The 21,051-nt window shown below is 47.6% G+C and overlaps 1 protein-coding gene across 3 annotated transcripts; it reads left to right on the top strand.

Moving 5' to 3' along the window:
• The first annotated feature begins 2,850 nt into the window (after positions 1–2,850).
• On the top strand, positions 2,851–20,993 carry TSPAN33 (tetraspanin 33). 3 transcript variants are annotated; one of them, XM_019751523.2, is made up of 8 exons: positions 2,851–2,986; positions 15,267–15,324; positions 15,985–16,109; positions 16,447–16,521; positions 17,547–17,642; positions 19,037–19,165; positions 19,543–19,704; positions 19,913–20,993. In XM_019751523.2, exons 1-8 carry the CDS (start codon positions 2,885–2,887, stop codon positions 20,012–20,014), a joined length of 849 nt encoding a protein of 282 aa, XP_019607082.2. In that variant the 5' UTR covers positions 2,851–2,884; the 3' UTR covers positions 20,015–20,993. The 3 variants fall into 3 exon arrangements, with proteins under 3 accessions (XP_019607082.2, XP_019607072.2, XP_074171714.1); XM_019751513.2 differs by having other exon boundaries at positions 15,982–16,109; XM_074315613.1 differs by lacking the exon at positions 19,037–19,165 and having other exon boundaries at positions 15,982–16,109.
• Positions 20,994–21,051: the final 58 nt, after the last annotated feature.

Raw genomic sequence — 21,051 nt, 5'->3', positions numbered from 1 at the left:
TTATTCCAACTCAGTACATGGAGAATTTCCTTATTCTCTGTTCTATAGCTGCATGGCTTCCTACTGTACAGGTGCCATCCATGATGTCTGCATGATGGACGTCGTGGTTATGCCATGGACTCCTGATCCCATCTCTACCCGTTAACTCTAAAACCCTGTCCCATCCATTAGCCACCTCAATCCCTTTTTTACTGGCTTGTGTTGCCTACAAGCATGTCAAGTCTCTTGTGTGCCGAAAGAGAACTTGCCCTTCATTCTAAGGTCTCTTAAATCTCCTGTAACCTTCAAACCTCTAGGTAGAGGTGTCCACAGTCTTCGTTCACAGCTTCCATTTCACCCCCGACTCCCTCCTTACGCCCTGTAATCTGCCTTCCTCTTCTTGTCTTTCCAAAAACTGATCTCTGGACAGTCACCTAATAGAAACATTCAGCAGCTTGGTCTTTTTCTCAGTCCTCGCTCCTCTAACATCTGTAAATGGGTACCCACTCTTTGCTTACCCATTCACCCCTTAACATCTTATAGAATGACTTCTGCCCACCCCACTCCCTTCATAGTAAAACTGATCTCCAAGTGGTCACCTAACCTGTTAATGGCCAATCTCCCAATAACCTGGCCTTGGCTCACTTCTTTTACCCCATTGCTGGTTCTCCTATCACCCCTCCCTCCACCATAGCCTAGTTCTAGAGATTCCGTCTTCTCAGTGGGTTCACTCCTATGCTTTCCTTTCAATTCTGTCCATTACCTTTGAATCAAATCCTAATATCTGATTATCTAGACTATTAATAGTAGTCTCCTAACAGATCTTTCTCTTCGCAGCCTCTTTCCCATTCTAACTGAAAAATAAAGTAGGTCTTACATCATTCCCTTCTTCTTATTTCCAAATCAATTAAGCACTAACTCCCCAATCTGATATTCAAGCCCTTCCACAATTTTAACTCAATTCAATTTGTATTGGCATCAGTCGGTTTTATCTTCCACTGTATACTAGCATGTCCTCTGCTCCAGCCAAACGAGTGTGCTTATTTTTCATTCAACACACAGTGTGCTTTTGCACTTCCAGGCTTTGGTTCACCCTTTTGTTCCCCTGACTACCTTTCCCCTCATCTTTGCTGTTCTAAATCTCTTCCTCTCAACTGATTCCAGTGGCAGTGGCTACCTCTGCTGCTGCTCTAGGAGCCCTGACCCTTGGGGCATCTGGAGCCCCACTTAGAAAATCCCTTGCCATGATATCTTCACTAACCCTCCACCAAATGTGTTATAGTTATTTGTGTGCACTTAACATATTTTCCTACTGGATTCTAAATTCTGTTAAGACAAAATACTGTGTTTAGTGAGCCCTTCTATGTGTCAACCTGTGCTAAGTAATCTGCACGCATTGTCTCATTTAATCCTCACGTCAACATTGTTAGGTCAGGACTCTCCCCATTTAATGTTAAAGAAACTGAGGTTCAGGGAGATGAAGCAGTTTGCCCACCTCATGTAGCTGATGAGGGTGGAATCAGATTCCCCCCTCACACTCATTGCTTAGCCCGTTCAGGCTGCTATAATAAAAATACCATAACGTGGACGGCTTATAAACAACAGAAATTTATTCCTTACAGTGATGGAAGCTGCAAAGTCCAAGATGAAGGCACACACAGACCCACAGTTTCAGTGTCTGATAAGAGCCCACTTCCTGGTTTATGGGCAGCTGCCTTTTTGCTGTGTCCTCACATGGGGGACAGAGCTAGGGAGCTCTCTGGGCTCTCTTTTATAAGGGCTCTCATCCCATTCATGAGGGTTCCATTCTCAGGACCTAAACGTCTCCCAAAGGCCCCATCTCCTAATACCATCACCTTGGGGGATTAGGATTTCAACATAGGAATTTTGGGGAGGGGTAGGATACAAACATTCAGTCTACAGCATTCATATATGTATTAATTACAAAGCCAGCACATTGTCTACCACCTACACTGCACTCAACTGTGTGTATCAGATCAGCGTGCTCAAAACGGTGTCTGTGTGTAGACCAAGACTCTAAGGAAACAGAGAGTGGGAATTGAAACAGTGATGAATTTGGGAGACAGGATTGTGGGTGATGTTTCCAAATGTCCACTATTGGGTTATAGTGCTTTTGAAATAAGCATTTAAGATGTATAGTTACTAAACAGAATTGCAGCTCTTCTTAAATATTCTCTAATGGTTACGTGGAGGTTAGTTTTCTCTTCCTGATTTTATTGTCATCCCCTCGGGATTATCTCTGTATTCTCTTGGATTTCCCCGGCGCATTGCTCAACACACGGTACCCGTACTTGTTGATTTGAATGTACGTGTGTTTGCATATGTGCACAGCAACTGGGGAGACGACGTGGGTGTGTGATGTAGTGTGCATTCCTCCCATCCCTTTCCCCTTGAGCAGCTGCAGCCTGAATGCTTTCCTTCTCAGGGGAGAAGGCAGAACCGCTGACCCTTTAGCAAGTTGTCTCTCACAGAACAGGTGTCTCCCCCGCCTCTCCGAGGAGAGGGATGGCTGAACACTTAGTGACATCAGCGACTGACCAATGAAAAGTCAAGCTTCGGCAGCTGCTCCAATGGGCGGCGGGGGCGGGCCCGATTTCCTGGGAGCCGGGCGAGCCAGGCTGGTCCTCCAGCCGCCGCCGAGTCTCCGGCTCTCACGTTGCCGGCTGCGGCTCCCGCGACTCCCGGCGGCTCCGGTGGCGGCGCCGTTCGCTTGCCCGCGCTTCTCCCGGACGCAGGGCTCGGGCGCCTCCCGCCTCCCGCCGCGGCGCAGCTCCCGGCGGCTCGGGCTCCGGCGCCGGCGCGGCTCATGCCCCCAGGCGCGGAGCGCGCAAGTGGGCTGGTCGCCGCGGGGAGATAGGCCCCCGGGGGCGGCGGCGGTGGGACCATGGCTCGGAGACCCGGGGCGCCGGCTGCCTACGTAGAGGAGTTCTCCTTCGTCAATCCGCTGGTGAAATACCTGCTCTTCTTTTTCAACATGCTCTTTTGGGTGAGTCCTGGGGGTCGCGGCGGCACCTGGGCTGCAGGGCACCCGCGGGGGGTGAAAGGGGCTGCCGGTGGCTGAGGAGGGGCGTCCTGGGATGCCCAGTTCCAGGCAGGCTTGGGGAGCGGCACTGCCTAGTTTTCTGGGATTATGGCATTTTGGGGTGATTTATCCTGGGGAGGCAGCACCACAGTGGCGCCGTGTCTAGGGGGGTTTTGGGGGGGTATGCAAGAGATTGAGTAAAGACTTATGGGTATTCTCCGGGCACCGGACGAGAGTCTGTGTCAGGCCAAAAAGGTGGGTTTGAGCGGGAGGAGCGGGGTTTTCCTGTTGACCCGAGGCAGACCCACTGGTACGTTCATGACCGAGGGACTTTCGGGCCTGAGGGCTGGGAGGCCATGCCAAAGAAAATAGAGGAAGTGGGGAAACCCAGCCCTTCCCTCCCCCTTACCTCAGAGAGGATGGGTTCAGGGGCTTTCATCTCTTCCTTTTGCAGGCCTCTGGTGCCCCTTCTCCCCAAAGGCTGAGAAGCGACAGGGATGGCCTCCAGGTGTGGACGCCTTTCCTAGCACGGTCCCAAACTTTGCCCCACCTTTCTCAGGACCAGACTCCATTCCCTAGGGTCTGACAGTCTTCAGCTTCTTGAAATAGCACCGGCTGTTGGGCTGGAAGGCCAGGGGTCCTATTCAGACTCTTCTGCTTGGGGGTGGAAAAGTGGAAAATATATTGGGGCTCCTGGGATACTCATCCCCACTCTGCCCTCCATTGTGGACTTGACTGACCCCGCAATGTGTTCACCGCTGTAGGCCTTCATCTCCTCCTCCATAAAATCAAACCCAGTCTGATCAAGGATGGCAGAAATACTCTGCTGGAACTGAGAATCCAGCTGGACCAGGTCATGAAATGCTATAGCTCAATCCTGTTTCATGTCTAAAGAGTCCCTGGGCCCCTGGGGTTTGAGAATGTAGGGAGGTTCACTCCCCTCCCCGCACCATTCCCCTTTGCTTTTCCAGCTCCAACTACACGAGAGCTGCTGCTCTAGGCGCCCATTATGCTTGCCCACCTCTGCCTGAGACCTAAAGTTCAGACGTGCAGGAGGGAGGAATCGTGAGTCTAAACTATGCTTCTGAGGAGAGGGAGCAGACCAGGCATTTAAGCCCGTTGCTGGAAAGGTTTCACAGGAGCTGCGGTGTGAAGAACAGACACAGGGTACAGAAGTGCTAGCCTGTTGGGACAAATGAGAGCAATCTCGGAGGGTGGTGATGACAGCTCACTCTCAGCCATTGTGGTGAGAAAAATGAAGTTCAAGCTCCTAACAAATTCTCAGTTTTAGAACTGGAAAAAGAAATTTAGAAGACAGCTTATCTAGCACCTGCATTTTATATCCGCATATGAGAAAGCTAAAGCACAGAGATGTTCGTTGTTTCATCCAGGGTCCAACAGCTGCTTAGTAGGTTTGGGTTGTTCCGGTAGTTTTCCTGCTGAACCACAGTGCCTCTAGGGGAACTCCTTTGCCTAGATGGCTGCTACTGTAGCTGGGGTTTTAGCAGCATTCGTAGTTAACCAGTCCAGCCAGGTTCCCCCATGGTCGAGGTTCTGCTTCAGCTGGAGGTTATGGAAGAACAGAAGAAAAGCTCACCACCACTCTGCCAGGCCGGGGGGATGTCCTAAGGGGAACTCCCTCTCTAAGGCCAGTCCCCGCAGACCTTCCTACATGCTCACTGAGTGTGCCAGGCTAATGACAGCATCCCGCAGGATGGCATGCCATCTTCAGAGCTAGTACTAACATTGCAGGGACCTCAGATGCTCGGGCTGACTTCCTCTATCAGCCGAGACTGCATCTCCTTCGGAGCCTCTGGCGCGGCACCCTTATCTGTGCTCCCCAGTGACAACAGCTGGACGCATCTGTTGCACTTGTGTTCATGGTCGTTTTCTTGGACTTCCTCACTCCACCCCACCCCCACTTTTACCAGAAAAATAACTTTGGGAGGCCCTAGCTCGGGAGTTTGGTAAAAATGCTTTATTTGAGGTTCTGCCTAACCAAGCTGGTGCCGCCCCAAATAAGAGAAGAGCCCCTTCTTGGCCCTACTTTAGACTCATAAAAAGTCAGAGACTCTAGAAATAGCACACTGAAGGACAGGAGGCCCAGTTTCTTTCTGGCACCAACTTACTGTGTGACCCAAAGCCAATATATCTGTCTCTCTGTCCTTAATCTTTCTCCTCTAAAGGAGAACATTTTTCTGCCTCTGTGAACTATTTAAAGATGAATGCATCATTTTGGGGACTGTTTTCTTTCTTCAAGACCTGGAGTTGGATCTAAGGATGTATTTCTCTGTGTCCTGGTATCCCTGGGACATTGACCTTCTCAGGGGACAGTCCTTTTGGGGCGTTCCTGAGTATCACTTCTCCCCCAGGCCCAGAGCTGCAGAGTTGCATTGCACACAAGTGCAACTGGGGATGAAGGGCTGCTTCTCTAGCTCAGGGTCATCTTTCTTCCCATTGCCACTTCAGGGACAGGTTATTGGGTTCTCTTTGTTGCAGGCTTTCGTCATCCGAATCCAATTCCCCTCTTCTGCCCAGGAGGCACCCATACTTGGGACTGTCGGCCCCCTCCTTTTCCAGGCAGAATGCATGTTCTGGCCTGCTGCCGGGGGAGCTGTGTATGGGTGGTGTTTGTCCCTGTGCCTGGAACACATTGGGGAGGAAGCCAGCATCATCTGGGCTCATATTCAGTGGTGGCGGTGGTGGCAGTGGCTACCTCTGCTGCTACTCTAGGAGCCCTGACCCTTGGGCATCTGGAGCCCGACTTAGAAAATTCCTTTGGGACCAAGACCAATTGCTCCACTTGGATGTTTCAGATCTCACTTTTCCTTTCACCTGGGACTTCTGATTTTCTCCCCAGAATCATGCTGCTGGGTGGCTTGGAGTAGTTGCCCGAAGATCCCAATGGTGGTATTTCAATCTTTCAGTTAAGAAGTAGCTGACTTTCCTCACCTTCCTGTATCGGACAGCTCTATGCAGAGGGAAGACAGTGGGGTGGTACCTACTTTATCAGCTTTGGGCATAGGTGGGCAGGAGCATTATCAGCGCTGCCCACAGCAGCCACCTCCTTCCTTGCTGGTCCTTTTTGCCACTCAAGGCAGCAGTGAAGGTGGCTTTTGAGTCAGGCAGAACCCAGCAGCTCAAACCTCCAGCCCCTGTGTCTCACTCAGCCCAGGCTTCCTTGGCGAAAGTGTCATGTGCCCTGTGCCACGCCTCAGGGCTCCCATGGCACTTTGTACATACTTTGATTGTCACACCCCTTACCTGGGCTGCAATTATGTGTTTCTTTATGTCTCCACCCCCACCCCCTAGACTTCAGGCTTCTGAGGGTAGAGCCTCCCTTTTCACTTCTGGTTTCTCAGTGCCCAGCTGTGTTTGGTGAAGAGTGGGTGCTTATTGAATGTTTGCTGGTTGGCAGATGGGCGAGCAGACCCCATAGGGTGGAAGCACAATGCCCTTGCTCCTTCTCCAATGGACACTTGTCTGTCAATATGCAGCACAATCTTAGTCCTCAAGCATTCCTGGTGGTGGAGACCCAATTGTGTTCTCCTCTGCAGTGGGTCCTGTGGTCCTTTTCAGCCAGGTCAGAAAAAATGGCCGCCATGCCCAGCAGCGTCTGCCTCAGTGCCAAACATAATTTCTATCTGCAGCACCCAGGTATTTTCACTTTAACTGAAGCACCTGTGGACCCTCATTTAGGTCTTCCCTAGCTGATTCAGGCCTCTGGTGAGGTATTATATCTTCTTTAATAAGAAATTCACTCCCAGGACCACTGTATTGGAGTCCCCAGGGCACTCAATGCCCCCACACCACCTGCAGCGTCATCTGTTGTAACCTGGCTCCGAAGGCATGAGGAAATGACCAGGCATCAAGTGCCAGGGGCCCTTCCTGCCACCTAACACACGCCCATACACACACCCCTAAATATAGTAGGAGGCAGAGCACATCTCCTTCCCTATTTCGTCTCCCTTCCCCCACAGACTACAATACTTTTCAGTGAAGTTGTCGCATTCTTTTCATAAAAACAACAACATAAAAAACCCCGCCAAAAACAAAGACATGCCTTCTTAACTCCCCTAATAGCTCTGTTTGCCTTGTACCAAGTAGAAAATCATAAACTTCAAGCAGTCTTTGAAAAGAATAAAAGAAAACATGTAGTACCTCTCAGGGTTTTGATAGCAGGCTGTGCGTTAGGCCGGTCACTCCAGGGATGTGAGTTTGAGTGTTTACTGTGAGCCCTTGTGGATTTCCTGTCCTCATGTGTAACCTTAGCAAACCAAAACCAGCCATGGCCTAAGAAAGAACCTAAGAGTTTGGCCCCAGACATTCGAGAGGAAAGAGCCCTGTGGACCCTTCCATTCCCGTAGGACAGTTCCATCCATCCAGTCCAGAGCGAGAAAGCCAAGGGCCAATTTCACATGGAGAGTTGCCCCCTCAGAAACCCAGGGACAGTGCCAGCGTGACCAAAGAAGGCCCAGTGTGTGCAGATCCCGGGCAAGAGACAGGGCCCAGCTTTGGGTGTAGCAGGCTGTGACTTCCTTGATTTCATTCATAAATAAGGACAGGGAGGACTGAGAAAACTGAGATACAGACCCGTCCCCGCCATGTCCTGCTGGGCAGGGACAGGGTTTTGATTCCCACACAGGGAATCACTCTAATCTCAGCTGTCCTCCATCGCCACCTTGAAAAGAAGAGGGAAAGGCATTCCGAAGAAGAGGCGAGGACTCAGATCCACGGACTTCGTGCAGACCCAGCTTTAGAATGTGGAAGGCAGACAAGGCCAGGCCTTTCTCTCGGGGGCTGGTAGGCAATGCGAGGTGATGCTGTGTCTTCCCCTTTCCAGGCACTGTTCCAGGGACTTCCCTGCTGGCACCGTTACCTCCTGGTGCTATCATACTAACCTCTGCCTGAGCCCCACCCAGTGTGGAGTTTACCAGCTGCTCCCCCAGAAGAACGATAGACAGCTTCTCCCCACCTCATACGTCCCGAGGTGAATGCATGTGTCCTGGGGTGGCTGTGAGGCAGAGAAAGAAGGCAGCCATGTGGCTGAGGTTCTAAGGCCCTGGAGACGTAGGGACCTAGATTCCAGTCCCATTTCAGCCTCTCACTAAGTGAGTGAGCTGGGCAAAGTGACTTGAATTCTCCCAATATCAGTTCTGTAAAATGGAGGTACTAACAGCCCCGTGGGGTAGTGGTCAGCATTCAATGACATAGTGTGTAGAAAGTGTTTAGGCCAGTGCCGGCCCTTAGTACTCAACAAATAAACAATAGCTCTCACTGCTGTTGTTTGAAGTAGCTCCCAGAGGTCACCTGCTGGAGATGGCCTTGGGGAGCTAGGGTCAGTGCTCCTCCTGACAAGTGGCAAGTGGACGCGGGTGGAGTCTAGGTAAGGGTAACCTGGAGCTGGGCTTCCTTCAGCCTTGAACCCTTTCTGCTCACATTCCTGCTGTTAGATGATAATTAATGACTCTTTGTATTTCATAGTTTACAGAGAAGTTTCATACACAGAGGGTGCCAAAAAAATGTATTCACATTTTAAGCTAACATCTCTTAAAATGTGAAATGGCACCCCCAGTATATCATAGGGTCAGACCCCACTGCTGTGTCCAAGGGCCTTTCCTAGGTTCAATCCTCAAGGCCTGATACCCCATCTTGGTCTTAAGGTGCAGTCCAGTGGAAGTGGACTCCAAAGCTTATTTGCCTGTAATTATTGGCATTTGGGCATTAGAGCCAGGAGAAGTCTTGTTTAGGGCCTCAACTTGGGGCCCTATAACCTTTCCTCTCCTGATGGCCCTGAAGTAGTGTCCTGGGGGCTAGAATAAGGTTGTTTCTCACAAATATCAAATCATGGGTGTATTTTCCCAATTTTCAGGGGGAAAAAAAGTCAAGATAATGGTGAGAATTATCTCCATTTTCTGTTTTCTCCCATGAGCATTCGTACCTGTGGCTGCTTATCTGCAAGCAAGTGCTGGCTGAAGGCAAAGGGGAGAATACAAAGAGCAACCAAATATTATGGGAAACTAGGAAACTGTTTAGAGTAGCGCCAGTATTGTTATTAGGAGATGCAGAGACATGTGTTTAACAGCCGCAGCATCTTTCAGTGGATCGTTCCTTATTTCTACGATAGAAACTAATACGTTGTTCTTCCTCAATGACACACTGAGAAGGACACATTATCTGTGTCATATTCCTGTAAAAAAATGTGTCATCTGAATCGAATTGTGAGGAAACAATCAGATAAATCCAAATTGAAGGATATTCTGCAAAACAACTGGCTTGGACTTACCAAAAAATTTTAGTGTCAAAAAAAATAAAAATGTCAGAACAAGTGTTGGGAAGGATGTGGAAGAATTGGAACCTTCATCCATTACCGGTGGGAATGTGAAATGTGGAAAACCAGTTTGGCAGCTCCTCAAAAATGTAAACATAGAATTACCAGATGACCCGGCAATTCCAGTCCTTGGTGTACACCCAAAAGAATTGAAAACAGGTATTCAAACAAAAACTTGTGCACGGATACCCATAGCAACACTATTCACAATAGCCAAAAGGTGGAAACAACCCAAATGTCCATCAATGGATGAATGGATAAACAAATTGTGTCATATCTATACAATGGAATATTCTTAGGACATAGAAAGTAATGAAGTACCGATACGTGCTGCAAATAGATGAACCTTGAAAACACACTAAGGGAACGAAACCAGATGCAAAGAGCCACACGTTGTATGATTCCATTTATAGGAAATGTGCGGAATAGGAAAAACCATAGAGACAGAAAGCTGATTTGTGGTTGCCAGGGGTTGGAGGATGGAGGGAATGGTGAGTGACTGTTTAATGGGTACAGGGTTTGATTTGGGGTGATGAAAAAGTTCTGGATAGTGGTGATGGTGGCACAGAACTGTGAATCTACTTAAGGCCATTGAACTGCACGGTTTAAAATGGTTAATTGTGTGGTATATGTATTTTGCTGCAATTTTTAAAAAGTCAGTGTCTTAAAAGACCAAAAAAGAAAGTAAAGAAAAACTGCAAAACTATTCCATGCTAAAGGAGACTTGATCACTAAATGCATAATCCCTGATTGGCTCCTGGATCTGAAAAAAGAAGAAAACTGTTATCAAGGACATTATCACAATAATAAGGAAAAATTAAATATGGACTGTAAATTAGATAGCAGTAATAGCATATTAAAATTTAAAAAAGAATTTAACATTTCAAAATTGTATAGGATATATCAACTGAGTGCTGTAGCTCGCCAGTGCTCTGTCACCTGAACAATTTTAAGATCCTTTGTCTTACACTTTGGTGTAAGGAGGAATTACTCTGATTAAAGTGTGCAAAATTGCGGGGCGGCCGGTTTGCTCCTTGGTTAGAGGGCGGTGTTCATAACGCCAAGGTCGCCGGTTCGATTCCCACATGGGCCAGTGAGCTGCGCCCTCCACAACTAGATTGAAAACAACAACTTGACCTGGAGCTGAGCTGCGCCCTCCACAACTAGATTGAAAACAACGACTTGACATGGAGCTGATGGGTCCTGGAAAAACACACTGTTCCCCAATATTCCCCAATTAAAAAAAATTTTTTTTAAGTGTGTAAAATTGCATGCAAGAGATCCCAGATTAAACAAATATGATATTAAAAATTAGGATTAAAGAAAAAAATTAGGATTTACAGAACTAACAAGTTGGAGGTGGCTATTTTTTGAATAGATTTCATTTCTTAGAACAGTTTTAGTTTTACAGAAAAATTGAGAAGGTAGTACAAAGAGTTCCTATATATCCCACATCGAGTTTCTCTTATTATTAACATCTAACAGGAACATGATATATTTGTTACAATTAAGGGCATTATCATTTATCGTTAAGGTCCTTTTTTTTTTTTTTTAATTCAGATTTCCATGGTTTTTACTTACTGCCCTTTTTGTGTTCCAGGATCCCATCCAGGATAGCAAATTGCATGTAGTTGTCATGTCTCCTTAGGTTTCTGTTGGCTATGACAGTTTTTCAGCATTTCCTTGGTTCCGATGACTGATAGTTTTGAGGAGTACTGGTCAGATATTTTGTCTATTGGAATTTGCCTGATGTTTTTCTCATGGTTATATTGGGGTTATGAGGTTTGGGGAGGAAGACGACAGAGGTGAAGTGCCATTTCCATCATATTATATCATATACCTATGATTTATCTCTGCTGATTTTGACCTTGACCACCGGGCTGAGGTAGTGTGTGTCAGCTTCCTCCACTATAAAGTTAGTCTTTCCCCCCTCTTTTCCATACTGTACTCTTTCGAAGGAAATTACTGTGTGTAGCCCACACTTAGGAGTGGGGAGTTATGCTCCACCTCCTCGAGAATGCAGTATCTACATAAATTATTTGGAATTCTTCTGCATGGGAGATTTATCTTTTCTCCATTTATTTATTTATTAACTCATTTCTATCAGTATGAACTCATGGATACTTATTTTATATTTGGGGTAATAATTCCATACTATATTTTGATATCCCTTTGGCATACATACATCAGTGTGAGGCTTTATTGTTGTTTTTTTGCTTGTTTTGTTTTTGAGCATTTATTTCCTTACTTTCTGGTACTACAAGATGCTCCAGGTTTATCTTGTATTTTTCCTACCCCCGTCCTAGATTCAGCCATTTTTCCAAGGAGCCCAGGCAATGGCTATTTTCAGTTTTAGGTGATTACTCACCTTACATATGGATAAAAGTGCATAAAAGTTATTTTATTTAATTTGATCGGGAACTCTTTAGGAACATGCCTTTTGCTAGACTCAGCTAATTTAAAAACTGTGTCTAGCTTTTAAAAGTTTCCAGCAAGACTTCATTCTAGCTGGAAGATGAAAAGCCATTTTAAGAAGAGGAGTATCTTTTTCTCCATCTTTATCATGAAAAGAGGTCATTGGGTGTTATAAGGATTTTGTGGCAAAGACCGATGTAGTGGAAAGACTGCGATTGGAAATTGGGTTTAGTCCAGATGTTGCCAGTGCAGCCATGTGCACTCGGTCAAGTATCACTTCGCTCTTTCCACCTCATCTGTAAAGAAGTAAGTGGCTGAGCTCATTTCTAATATTCTACTCGGCTCTCAAGTGCTCTGCTATTAACAAGAGCAGCACTGCTTTGGAATGGCAGGAGCCTTGAGGAATTGAGGGAGGGAGATACAGGCAGGAATAGAAGTATGAAAGGGCAACCTGTGACTCCAGAAGAGAGGCAGACCAATGACCAAAACGCAGAATTTTAGAGTTCGCTAGTGAGCTCCAGGTAAGTGGTATCATTCATGATCATATTAAATATTAACGATACTATTAAAGTCTTAATCTTGATTGTCATTTAGTCTGCTCTAGATCCCTGGCTGAGAGTGCTTTGGTCTGTGGTTCTCAAACCTGGCTGCAGGTTGGACTTACCTAGAACACAGTCAGAAATACTGTTGCCTAAGTTCCAATGCTTGGTTTGGGATGCAACATAGGCATCATGAGTTTTTAAGTTCTCCTCCACCCCCACCTCATTCTAATGGCAGCCAAGGTTGAGAAGCACTGCTTTAAGCTACAGATGCTCCTGCCCATCTCCCACATAATGCACAGGTCTCTTTAAGGGCAGGGACCACATCTTACTCATCTTTGCAGTTCTCAGAGTACCTCGTACATAGTAGCTGATGAAATGGATTTGGATAGTATATTGGTTTCCTATTGCTGCTGTAACAAATTACCACAGTCCTAATGGCTTACTATAACTCCCTAATTTTCTTAAACAGTTCTAGAGGTCAGAGTCCATAAAAGGTCTCACTGGCCTAAAATCAAGGTGTCAGCAGGGATGGTTCCTTCTGGAGGCTCTAGGGGAGAATCCATTTCCTTGCCTTCTCCAGCTTTTAGAGGCTGCCTGCATTCTGTGGTACCACGTCACTCCAACCTCTGTTTCCATTGTCACACATAGCTCCTTCTGACTCTGACCATCTTGCCACCATCTTGTAAGGTCCCTTGTGATTATATTGGGCACCTGTATAATCTCCCCATCTCAAGATCCTTAACTGAATCAGATTTGCAAAGTCCATCTGGTCACATAAGTTAACATATTCACTGGTTCTGGGAATTAGGACAGGACATCTTTGGGGGGACAGTCTTCTACCTACCACAAATAGAGACAGAGCAACTGCTGTACAGTTACAGGCCCACACATGGAATTAAGTTACCCTGTGACAGACACATGGCATCTCTTTACTTTGCCTTTCTTGTTTTAGCTGTGTTAGGATTTAGTCAGAGACCATCTTTGTGGAAAGGTATACACCCTAGTGAAAATTTAACATGTGAAAAAACTGGGAGGCATCTGGGAGCAACAGAAAGAGAGAGCAGATACGTATTTTTAAGTGACTCAGTAAAGTGATATTCAGAACTGTAATTGGCTGTGATGAGTTTTTAAGGGCAGGCAGTGATCCTCAATTACTCTGGCAAAGGGTTGTGCCTCTGGGCCAGGGGGATGCCTGGATCTCTGTTACGTGGTTTCCTTGCCTCCTACCCACTCCTTTGTCCCCTGAGCCTGGTTGTGCTGTGGGACAAAAAACCAGCTGGCACCTCCAGCCTCACCCTCAGCTCTGCAAGCAGCTCCCTGTCTCCTAGACAAAGAGTGTGAGGACGGCAGACAACACATCTGGCCCTGAGTCAGAAACAGTGTCACATGATTGAGGGGGGTCAAAAGAGGGGGCTGAGAAGGGTCCTGAAAGACAGGGTTTTAGATAAGGGTTTCCCATGTATTGCTGACTACACCAGATGGCAGCGTCCCTTGAGGAAAAATGTGTTTCTACTGAGGGACTAGCCTGACCGCATTACTTGCTGTGGGGCCCAATTCCCTTCTCCCACCAAAGCCCCAAGATGGCTCTTTCCAGCTGGTCTCTGTCTTACAGGACAGTGGAGTCTAGCCAGCCACTCCTTCCCCACTGAGTTGGTCAAGTTCCTGTTGCTGAGAGCTCCCTCCAGCCAGAGCTTGGCCCCCACTATTGCCATGGTGACAGCCCCTGCTGCTTAGCACTAGCCTGGGGACGGCACAAAGAAAGGGTGGCCCAGGGATGTGCACTCTGGGCCACCCTGCACTTCTGGAGGACTTGTGGGGTGGCAGAAAGGACCCCTGGTGGTCTCTGATAGGTTTGTGCTCCGGGCAAAGGCAGGAAGTTTGAAAGGTCTACATTCTCTATTCCTCCACACTGGAATTGGGGTATATAAAGTTTCCTTTGCCAAGGCAGTTCTGCTGTTTTCCACCCAAGCATTCATGCGCATTCTGTCACTTTGGTATGCACTTTCATTCTTGCATTGGACACCATATTGACCTGCACGAGAGTCAGAGACCTTGGGGTGTACATCTCCTCAGGCCTGCTTCGGCTTTAAGACCTTCCCTTTGATGGAGCTGGGGTAGAACTCAGAGCTTCACAGATTTTCTGTGTAACCACAGGTACGTAAATTGTTAGTAATGACAGACAATACTCATTGTTAGGCATTATGGCACATGCTTTCCATGCGTTATTTTATTTAATTTTCATCTAAGTTTATTAGATGTAGTTTTTAATTCCCATCTTCAGATACAGGAACTGAGGCTCAGAGATTTGTCCAACAGAGTGACTCACTCTGAAGCCCCTATTCTTACCCACTATTCTTAACCTTGTATTAACTTTGTGTGCCCTCATTTTGTCATCTGTCAAATGAGGATAATAGCTGCCTTACAAGATGACTGTGGGGCCGGCCTGGTGGCTCAGGCGGTGGGAGCTCTGTGCTCCTAACACCGAAGGCTACCGATTCGATTTCCACATGGGCCAGTGGGCTCTCAACCACAAGGCTGCCGGTTTGTCTCCTCGACTCCCGCAAGGGATGGTGGGCAGCACCCCCTGCAATTAACAATGGCAACTGGACCTGGAGCTGAGCTGCGCCCTCCACAGCTAAGACTGAAAGGACAACAACTTGACTTTGAAAAAATCCTGGAAGTACACACTGTTCCCCAATAAAGTCCTGTTCCCCTTTCCCAATTAAAAAAAAAAAAAAAAAGATTGTGTTGTGACGATCAAACAAGATAATCTTGGTGAAATCTTTTCATGGAGGTAAAGCACTGATAGATACCATCAGCTGTATTACTGGAGAAGAGAAAGATGCTTATTCCCAGGCTCTGGGAACGTTTTCCTGCTCTCCTTTAAGGTTACTCACCGAGATCAAGCCTCTGGTTTCCAAAATCTCAGGGTCTGGCTGGTTCCCTGTCTCCACAGGTCATTTCCATGGTGATGGTGTCCATAGGAGTCTATGCTCGGCTGATGAAGCATGCAGGTGAGCTATAGGACCCCCTCTGTCTCCCCATTACTCTGCCAGGCCCCTTCCTCTCCTGCGTCCTTTATCTCCGTAGCACTCCTTCCCACATAAGCTATGGCGGCTAAAGGGATCAGCCTCTCTCTAGCCAAATCTTGACAGCTTGCTCTCATGTCAATTCAGCAGGATTTCCCAGAGTTCCCCTGAATCTTCCAAATACACCTACCTTTCAGGTTTAGGAAGTGTCTAGAAAAGAAGGTAGGCTTTGGGGAGCAGAGGGGAATCAGAGGCGTCAGCCCCTCCCTCACTCTGTCTTGCAGTAAACTCAGCCTCCATTCTTATTCCACTGCACAAAGTCTCCAGGAAACGGATCAGCAAAGCTGGCGAGCCTAACGCCATTCTAATTCTTTTCTGGAGCCAGAGGGGTCCCTCCTCTCTTAAGCCTAGGAATAACGGCTCTTACTCTGTTAGTTCCTCAAATGAAATGCCATGAACCCTGCTGGGTCCTTTTGTTCTCCCGGTGGGAGGGCAGTACTGCTTCCCCATAACCTTCTCCCAACCACACTGAAGCTCCCTCAGCTAGGGGAGGAGAGCATTCGGAGGGGCGCCCCACCCCACCCCTGGGTGCCACCCTGAGTCGGCTCCAAGCTCCGACTGAGAGACAGCCCCTTCCCCCAGAAGCAGCCTTGGCCTGCCTGGCAGTGGACCCAGCCATCCTTCTGCTCGTGGTGGGCGTCCTCATGTTTCTGCTCACCTTCTGTGGCTGTATTGGATCCCTCCGCGAGAACATCTGCCTCCTGCAGACGGTGAGTGGTCAGGGGCCCTGCCAGGAAGACCCTGACCCCTGCTCCCTGTGCCTCAGTCTCCTGATGCCATTCCTACAATAACCTTCTGGTGTCCTCTGTCCCACCCTATCCCAAATGCCTCTGCTGTCCACGCTTCACTGCGCAGTTCAGCCCAGGTGACCCAGCACAGGGTGGATCCCCCCCCCCCCCCCCGAAAACAGTGTCCCAGAGGCAGCGGCCTTTACTGTGTGTTGGACATCTGGCAGACGTACCCCGTGGCCCCCCAGTAATTCCCATGGCCCTGGAAGGGGCTACTGCCCAGCGTGGTAACAGACTCTTTCCTGCCTGCTCCCCACAGTTCTCCAGCTGCCTCACCATCGTGTTCTTGCTGCAGCTGGCTGCTGGGATCCTGGGCTTCGTCTTCTCAGACAAGGTAGCGTGGGGAGCCTAGGGGCCTCCTCAGATGTGAACCCGAGGAGGAAGGGAACGTTCCGGCCTGTGCTTAGCCGGATCCACCCAGCACAGAACTTTTTCCCCCAGGAAGCATCACCTTTGAACGGTTCTCCTTAGGGAGGAATGAAGGGCCTTTAAAGTTACCATATTTAAAGAGGATTTCAGATTGTAGGGTATTTTCCTTTGACAGTCTGAGAGGCCAACAGGGAAGTAAGTTTTATGAACACAAAGTTAAAATGATGTGCAAACTTGAATGGCAAATGATGGTGTAAAACTCATTGTCAAGTGGACCACAAATATGAAGAGGCTTTTATTTCTTTGAAAAAAAAACTGTTTATTGGGCTAAATGGAAGGAAGCAAGGGGAAAAGTAAACAATATTTTAAATGGTGCTTACCATATCTGATTGGGGTCTGCCATGCAGTGACAGTCCTTTTAATTAGAATTCCTTCCCCAAAGAGCAAATGCTGAGGCAGAGTAGAGGACTATGGGTAGGAAACTTTGAGAAAAGTAGCAGAGCCAGAAGGAAGAGAGCATGATAGAAATTATGAAATTGAGAGACACTGGTTTCATTCAGAATGTCCTAGTCCTGGCTCAGTAAAATCCTAAAATGAGAGGCCTAGATCTGTTTGGAGTCTAACAAGATGCAATTCTCTTATGTCCACTAGAGGCCAGTGCCTCAGCTCAGTAAGCCTTTCTCTACTTAATAGTTTCTCTGCTTTGCATCACTCAGCAAGTAGTTTGTGTGAATAATATTCAGAAGTAGATAAATAATGGGTTATCATGAAATGTGGCTCTGCAAAGTGGCAATAGCAGGTCCACTGGTACCTGAGGGCCCAGGGATGAATGGGCGTCAGAACTGGCCAACTTCCGTCACTAGGACTTGGTTCTGATTTCAAAGATGACGTAAAGAAAGAAGGATGACCACTGTTTAGTCTTACGTCTGCGTCGTGGAGCAGGTGAGGGGTTAGTCCTGCATGCTGACTGGCTGTTCGTGTCTCTGGCAGGCACGAGGGAAGGTGAGTGAGCTCATCAATAATGCCATCGTACATTACCGAGATGACTTGGACCTGCAGAACCTCATTGACTTTGGCCAGAAGGAGGTACGGACTAGGAGTGTGTGTGTGTGTGTGTGTGTGTGTGTGTGTGTGTGTGGTGGGGGCTCAGCTCGTGGTCCTGGACCCTGTGAGCAAAAGTCAGTGCCATCCCAAGAGAGGCCTGTGGGCTTTTCCATTACCTGCCAGGGTAATGGATTCTGGGAAGGGGTTTGGCAAAAAACCATACATGCAGAGTGCTTTAAAAATACTTTGAAGGCACAGAACAGTATGCATAGTAATCTACCATTTTTGTAAAAAAGGAAGGAGGAAAGAACAGAGGTTCATATTTGCAAAAGGAATTGGAAAGGATATGTGAGAAGCCATTACAAGTGGTTGCTTACAGGGGCATGAGGAAATGGGAAGACTTTTAAAATATTAACTCTATGCAGAAGTTAAATTTTTAAAATTGTGGTAAGATATACAATTTACCATTTTAACCATTTCTAAGTGTACAGATCTGTGGTACTAAGTATATTCACATTATTGTACAACCATCATCATCATCCATCTCCAGAACTTCTTCATCTTCCCTAACTGAAACTCTGTACCCGTTAAGCACTAACTCCCCATTTCCCCCTCCTGCAGCTCCTGGCAAACACCTTTCTACTTTCTGTCTCTATAGTTGTCTACTCTAGTACCTCTTATAAGGAATCATACAGTATTTGTCCCTTTATGACTGGTTTATTCCACTTAGCATGTCTTCAGGGTTCATCATATTGTAGGATGTGTCAAAATTCCCTTCCTTTTCAAGGCTGAATAATATTCCATTGTGTGTATGTACCATACTTTCTTAATCCATGCATCCTTTGATGTACACTTGGGTCACTTCCAACTTTTGTCTATTGTGAATAATGCTCTTATGAATCTAAAGTTAAGTTTTAAGTAAAAGTGCTTTTGAGACAAATGCTGAGTTCCTTTTCCCTTGATGCAACAGACACTTGGCTTGGATCCTACTTGCTTTCCTGAAGTAATTATGGGCCCACAATATCGAAGAGTCTCCTCAATTCCTGTGTTTTCTCTATATTAACATAAATGTCTGCAACACTGAGCCTTTAATTATTTCATCCAGTACTTTCGATCACCTCCTTTTGTCAGGTTCTGTGCTATGCAGGACTGAAAAAGCAGAAACTGCCCTCAAGGAGCACATAGTTTTATGTGTAAAAGAAAATATATATACAGCTATGGTAAGTCATAACCAGATATATAAAGTAGTAAAAATTAGGAAAACTTCTTCACATGAAGGCCACTAAGAAACTTGAGCTCAAGCTTCAAGGTCGTGTTTAAATACAATCTGAACTTGCAAGTGGAAGCTTGCTATAAACTTTTGGCTGAGAATTCTTCTGGTCACCTCAGTGTGAGGGGTGAGCGATTCTTAACCTCTGTGGTGGTCTTTGTTGCAGTTCAGCTGCTGTGGTGGGAATTCCTACAAGGATTGGTCCCTGAATATGTACTTCAACTGTTCAGAAGACAACCCCAGCCGTGAACGCTGCTCTGTGCCTTACTCCTGTTGCTTGCTTACCCCCAAGCAGGTGAACACACAGCTCACGTCATTTCCTCCTGTGCAGTGATCTGAGTTAATTTCTGATTAGGGCAGCTGCTACTGGGAATCCCCATTCCCTCGCTTAACCAATCAATTTTGTTGGACAGCTGTCAGATGTTTTTCTTCACCCCAATCTGATGGTTCTGTTAAACTTTCACTCCTGTTGCCCACATGGGGTTTCAGAAGTGGACTCAGAGCTCATGAAGGAAGGGAAGCCTGTATTTAGTAACTTCCAGCCTAGCATCCTGCACATATATTCTCTAACAATTTAGGAGTTTAGGAAGGGTAGGAAGCCCATCAGCTAGGGCCTGAAAGAAAAAGTGATTGGAATGGGAGTCCCATTTGGCTTTTCCACTCTCTCCCCAGGCAGTGATCAACACCATGTGTGGCCAAGGAATGCAGGCCCTTAGCTACTTGGAAGCTGGCAAAGTCATCTACACCAATGGCTGTATTGACAAATTGGTCAACTGGCTACACAGCAACCTCTTCTTACTTGGTGGTGTGGCACTGGGCCTGGCCATTCCCCAGGTAACTTACCCTGTCTGACTTGTGGGTCTCACCATTCTGCAAAGACATCTTTGTTTTGGGGAGGGCACTTGGGGACCAGCTAGGGTGTCCGGCACTGACGTTGCTGAGAAACGGGATAAGATGGTGCCGACCGCACTGGGAAGGTTGAGTCAGGCAAGCCAAGGGCATCGCTCATTGCTGAGGGCCCAATCCTTCTCGCCTCTCCCAGCTGGTGGGGATCCTGCTGTCCCAGATCCTCGTGAATCAGATCAAAGATCAGATCAGGCTACAGCTCTACAACCAGCAGCACCGGGCTGACCCATGGTACTGAGAATCCATCCTCCACCTCACTATGACGACCAGTGGGCCTCATCGAGCGACAGCAGTGGGTACAGCTCTCAGCACCACGTGGAGGTTTGGATTCCAGCCCCCCCAGCAACAGCCCAGTGGGAAGTGGCAAACTCCAAACAGGCAGACGGCAGGTGCACAGGTGGCTCACGTCTCAAGACGGTGCGCTTCCTCTCCCCTTCCTCGCTCTCAGTATTGTTACAGAATTACTCTGTATTGTTTCTAACCTTACCCATTTGGATTTATATATATTTTTTTAAGTTCTGTCTGGGCAGAGATGTTTGGGAATAGCAGTTGCATAGAGTCGTGGGGGTTCAGCCGCTGCTTTTCACTGCGGCACGACCACCAACACCTCTACGAGGGCTGCTACTGAGCTTAACGGACACAGTCAGACTCTGGCTGTTGCCAGCAAGGCATGGCTGGAGAGTGGACACCAGCAGCCCTGCCGGGAGTCCAGTTGGCCTGATACCAGCTCCAGAAGGGAAGGGAGTGGAGCAGGCAGTGAGCTTGGGGGTCGGCTGGGGACAGTTGTATGTGTTGGGTAGGAATGGAAGGTGATATGTTTACTAAATGCCTGCCCTGCCATCCTCCCAGGTAGTCAGAGTGAGCTACATCCTGCCCCTCCCTCATTTCCATGGAAACATGGCAGCAAGGGCACGGGGTACAACAGCAGCCAAATTCATCCCTCTCCCCCACCCCCACCCCTTTTGAAAAATGTTTGGGACCATGGTCTCTATATTCTGCAGCCAGCGGAGGTGGAACTGAGCCATATGTGCCCTTGAATTCCTCCCTTCTGGACCTCCCTCTCTAGCAAGTGGGGTTTTTTAACCTTGGCACAGAGGAGGCAAGGTAACACCGCCCCATTCCCCTGCACCATAGCTCATTATTTCTACAGTGTAAGAAGCAGGGATCTTGCTGGGGCAGGGGGAGCCAGAAATGGCAATAAAAGTTTGTTGACCTAAGCTGGACTCCATGAATTTTCCATTCTGGCAACTCGAAGGGGAGGGGTGGAGGGCTCAA

This window comes from Rhinolophus sinicus, linkage group LG11, assembly GCF_036562045.2.
Source record: "Rhinolophus sinicus isolate RSC01 linkage group LG11, ASM3656204v1, whole genome shotgun sequence".
NCBI lineage: Eukaryota > Metazoa > Chordata > Mammalia > Chiroptera > Rhinolophidae > Rhinolophus > Rhinolophus sinicus.
Note: the sequence above shows the minus strand (reverse complement) of the source record. Positions and strands in the feature narration are given on the sequence as shown.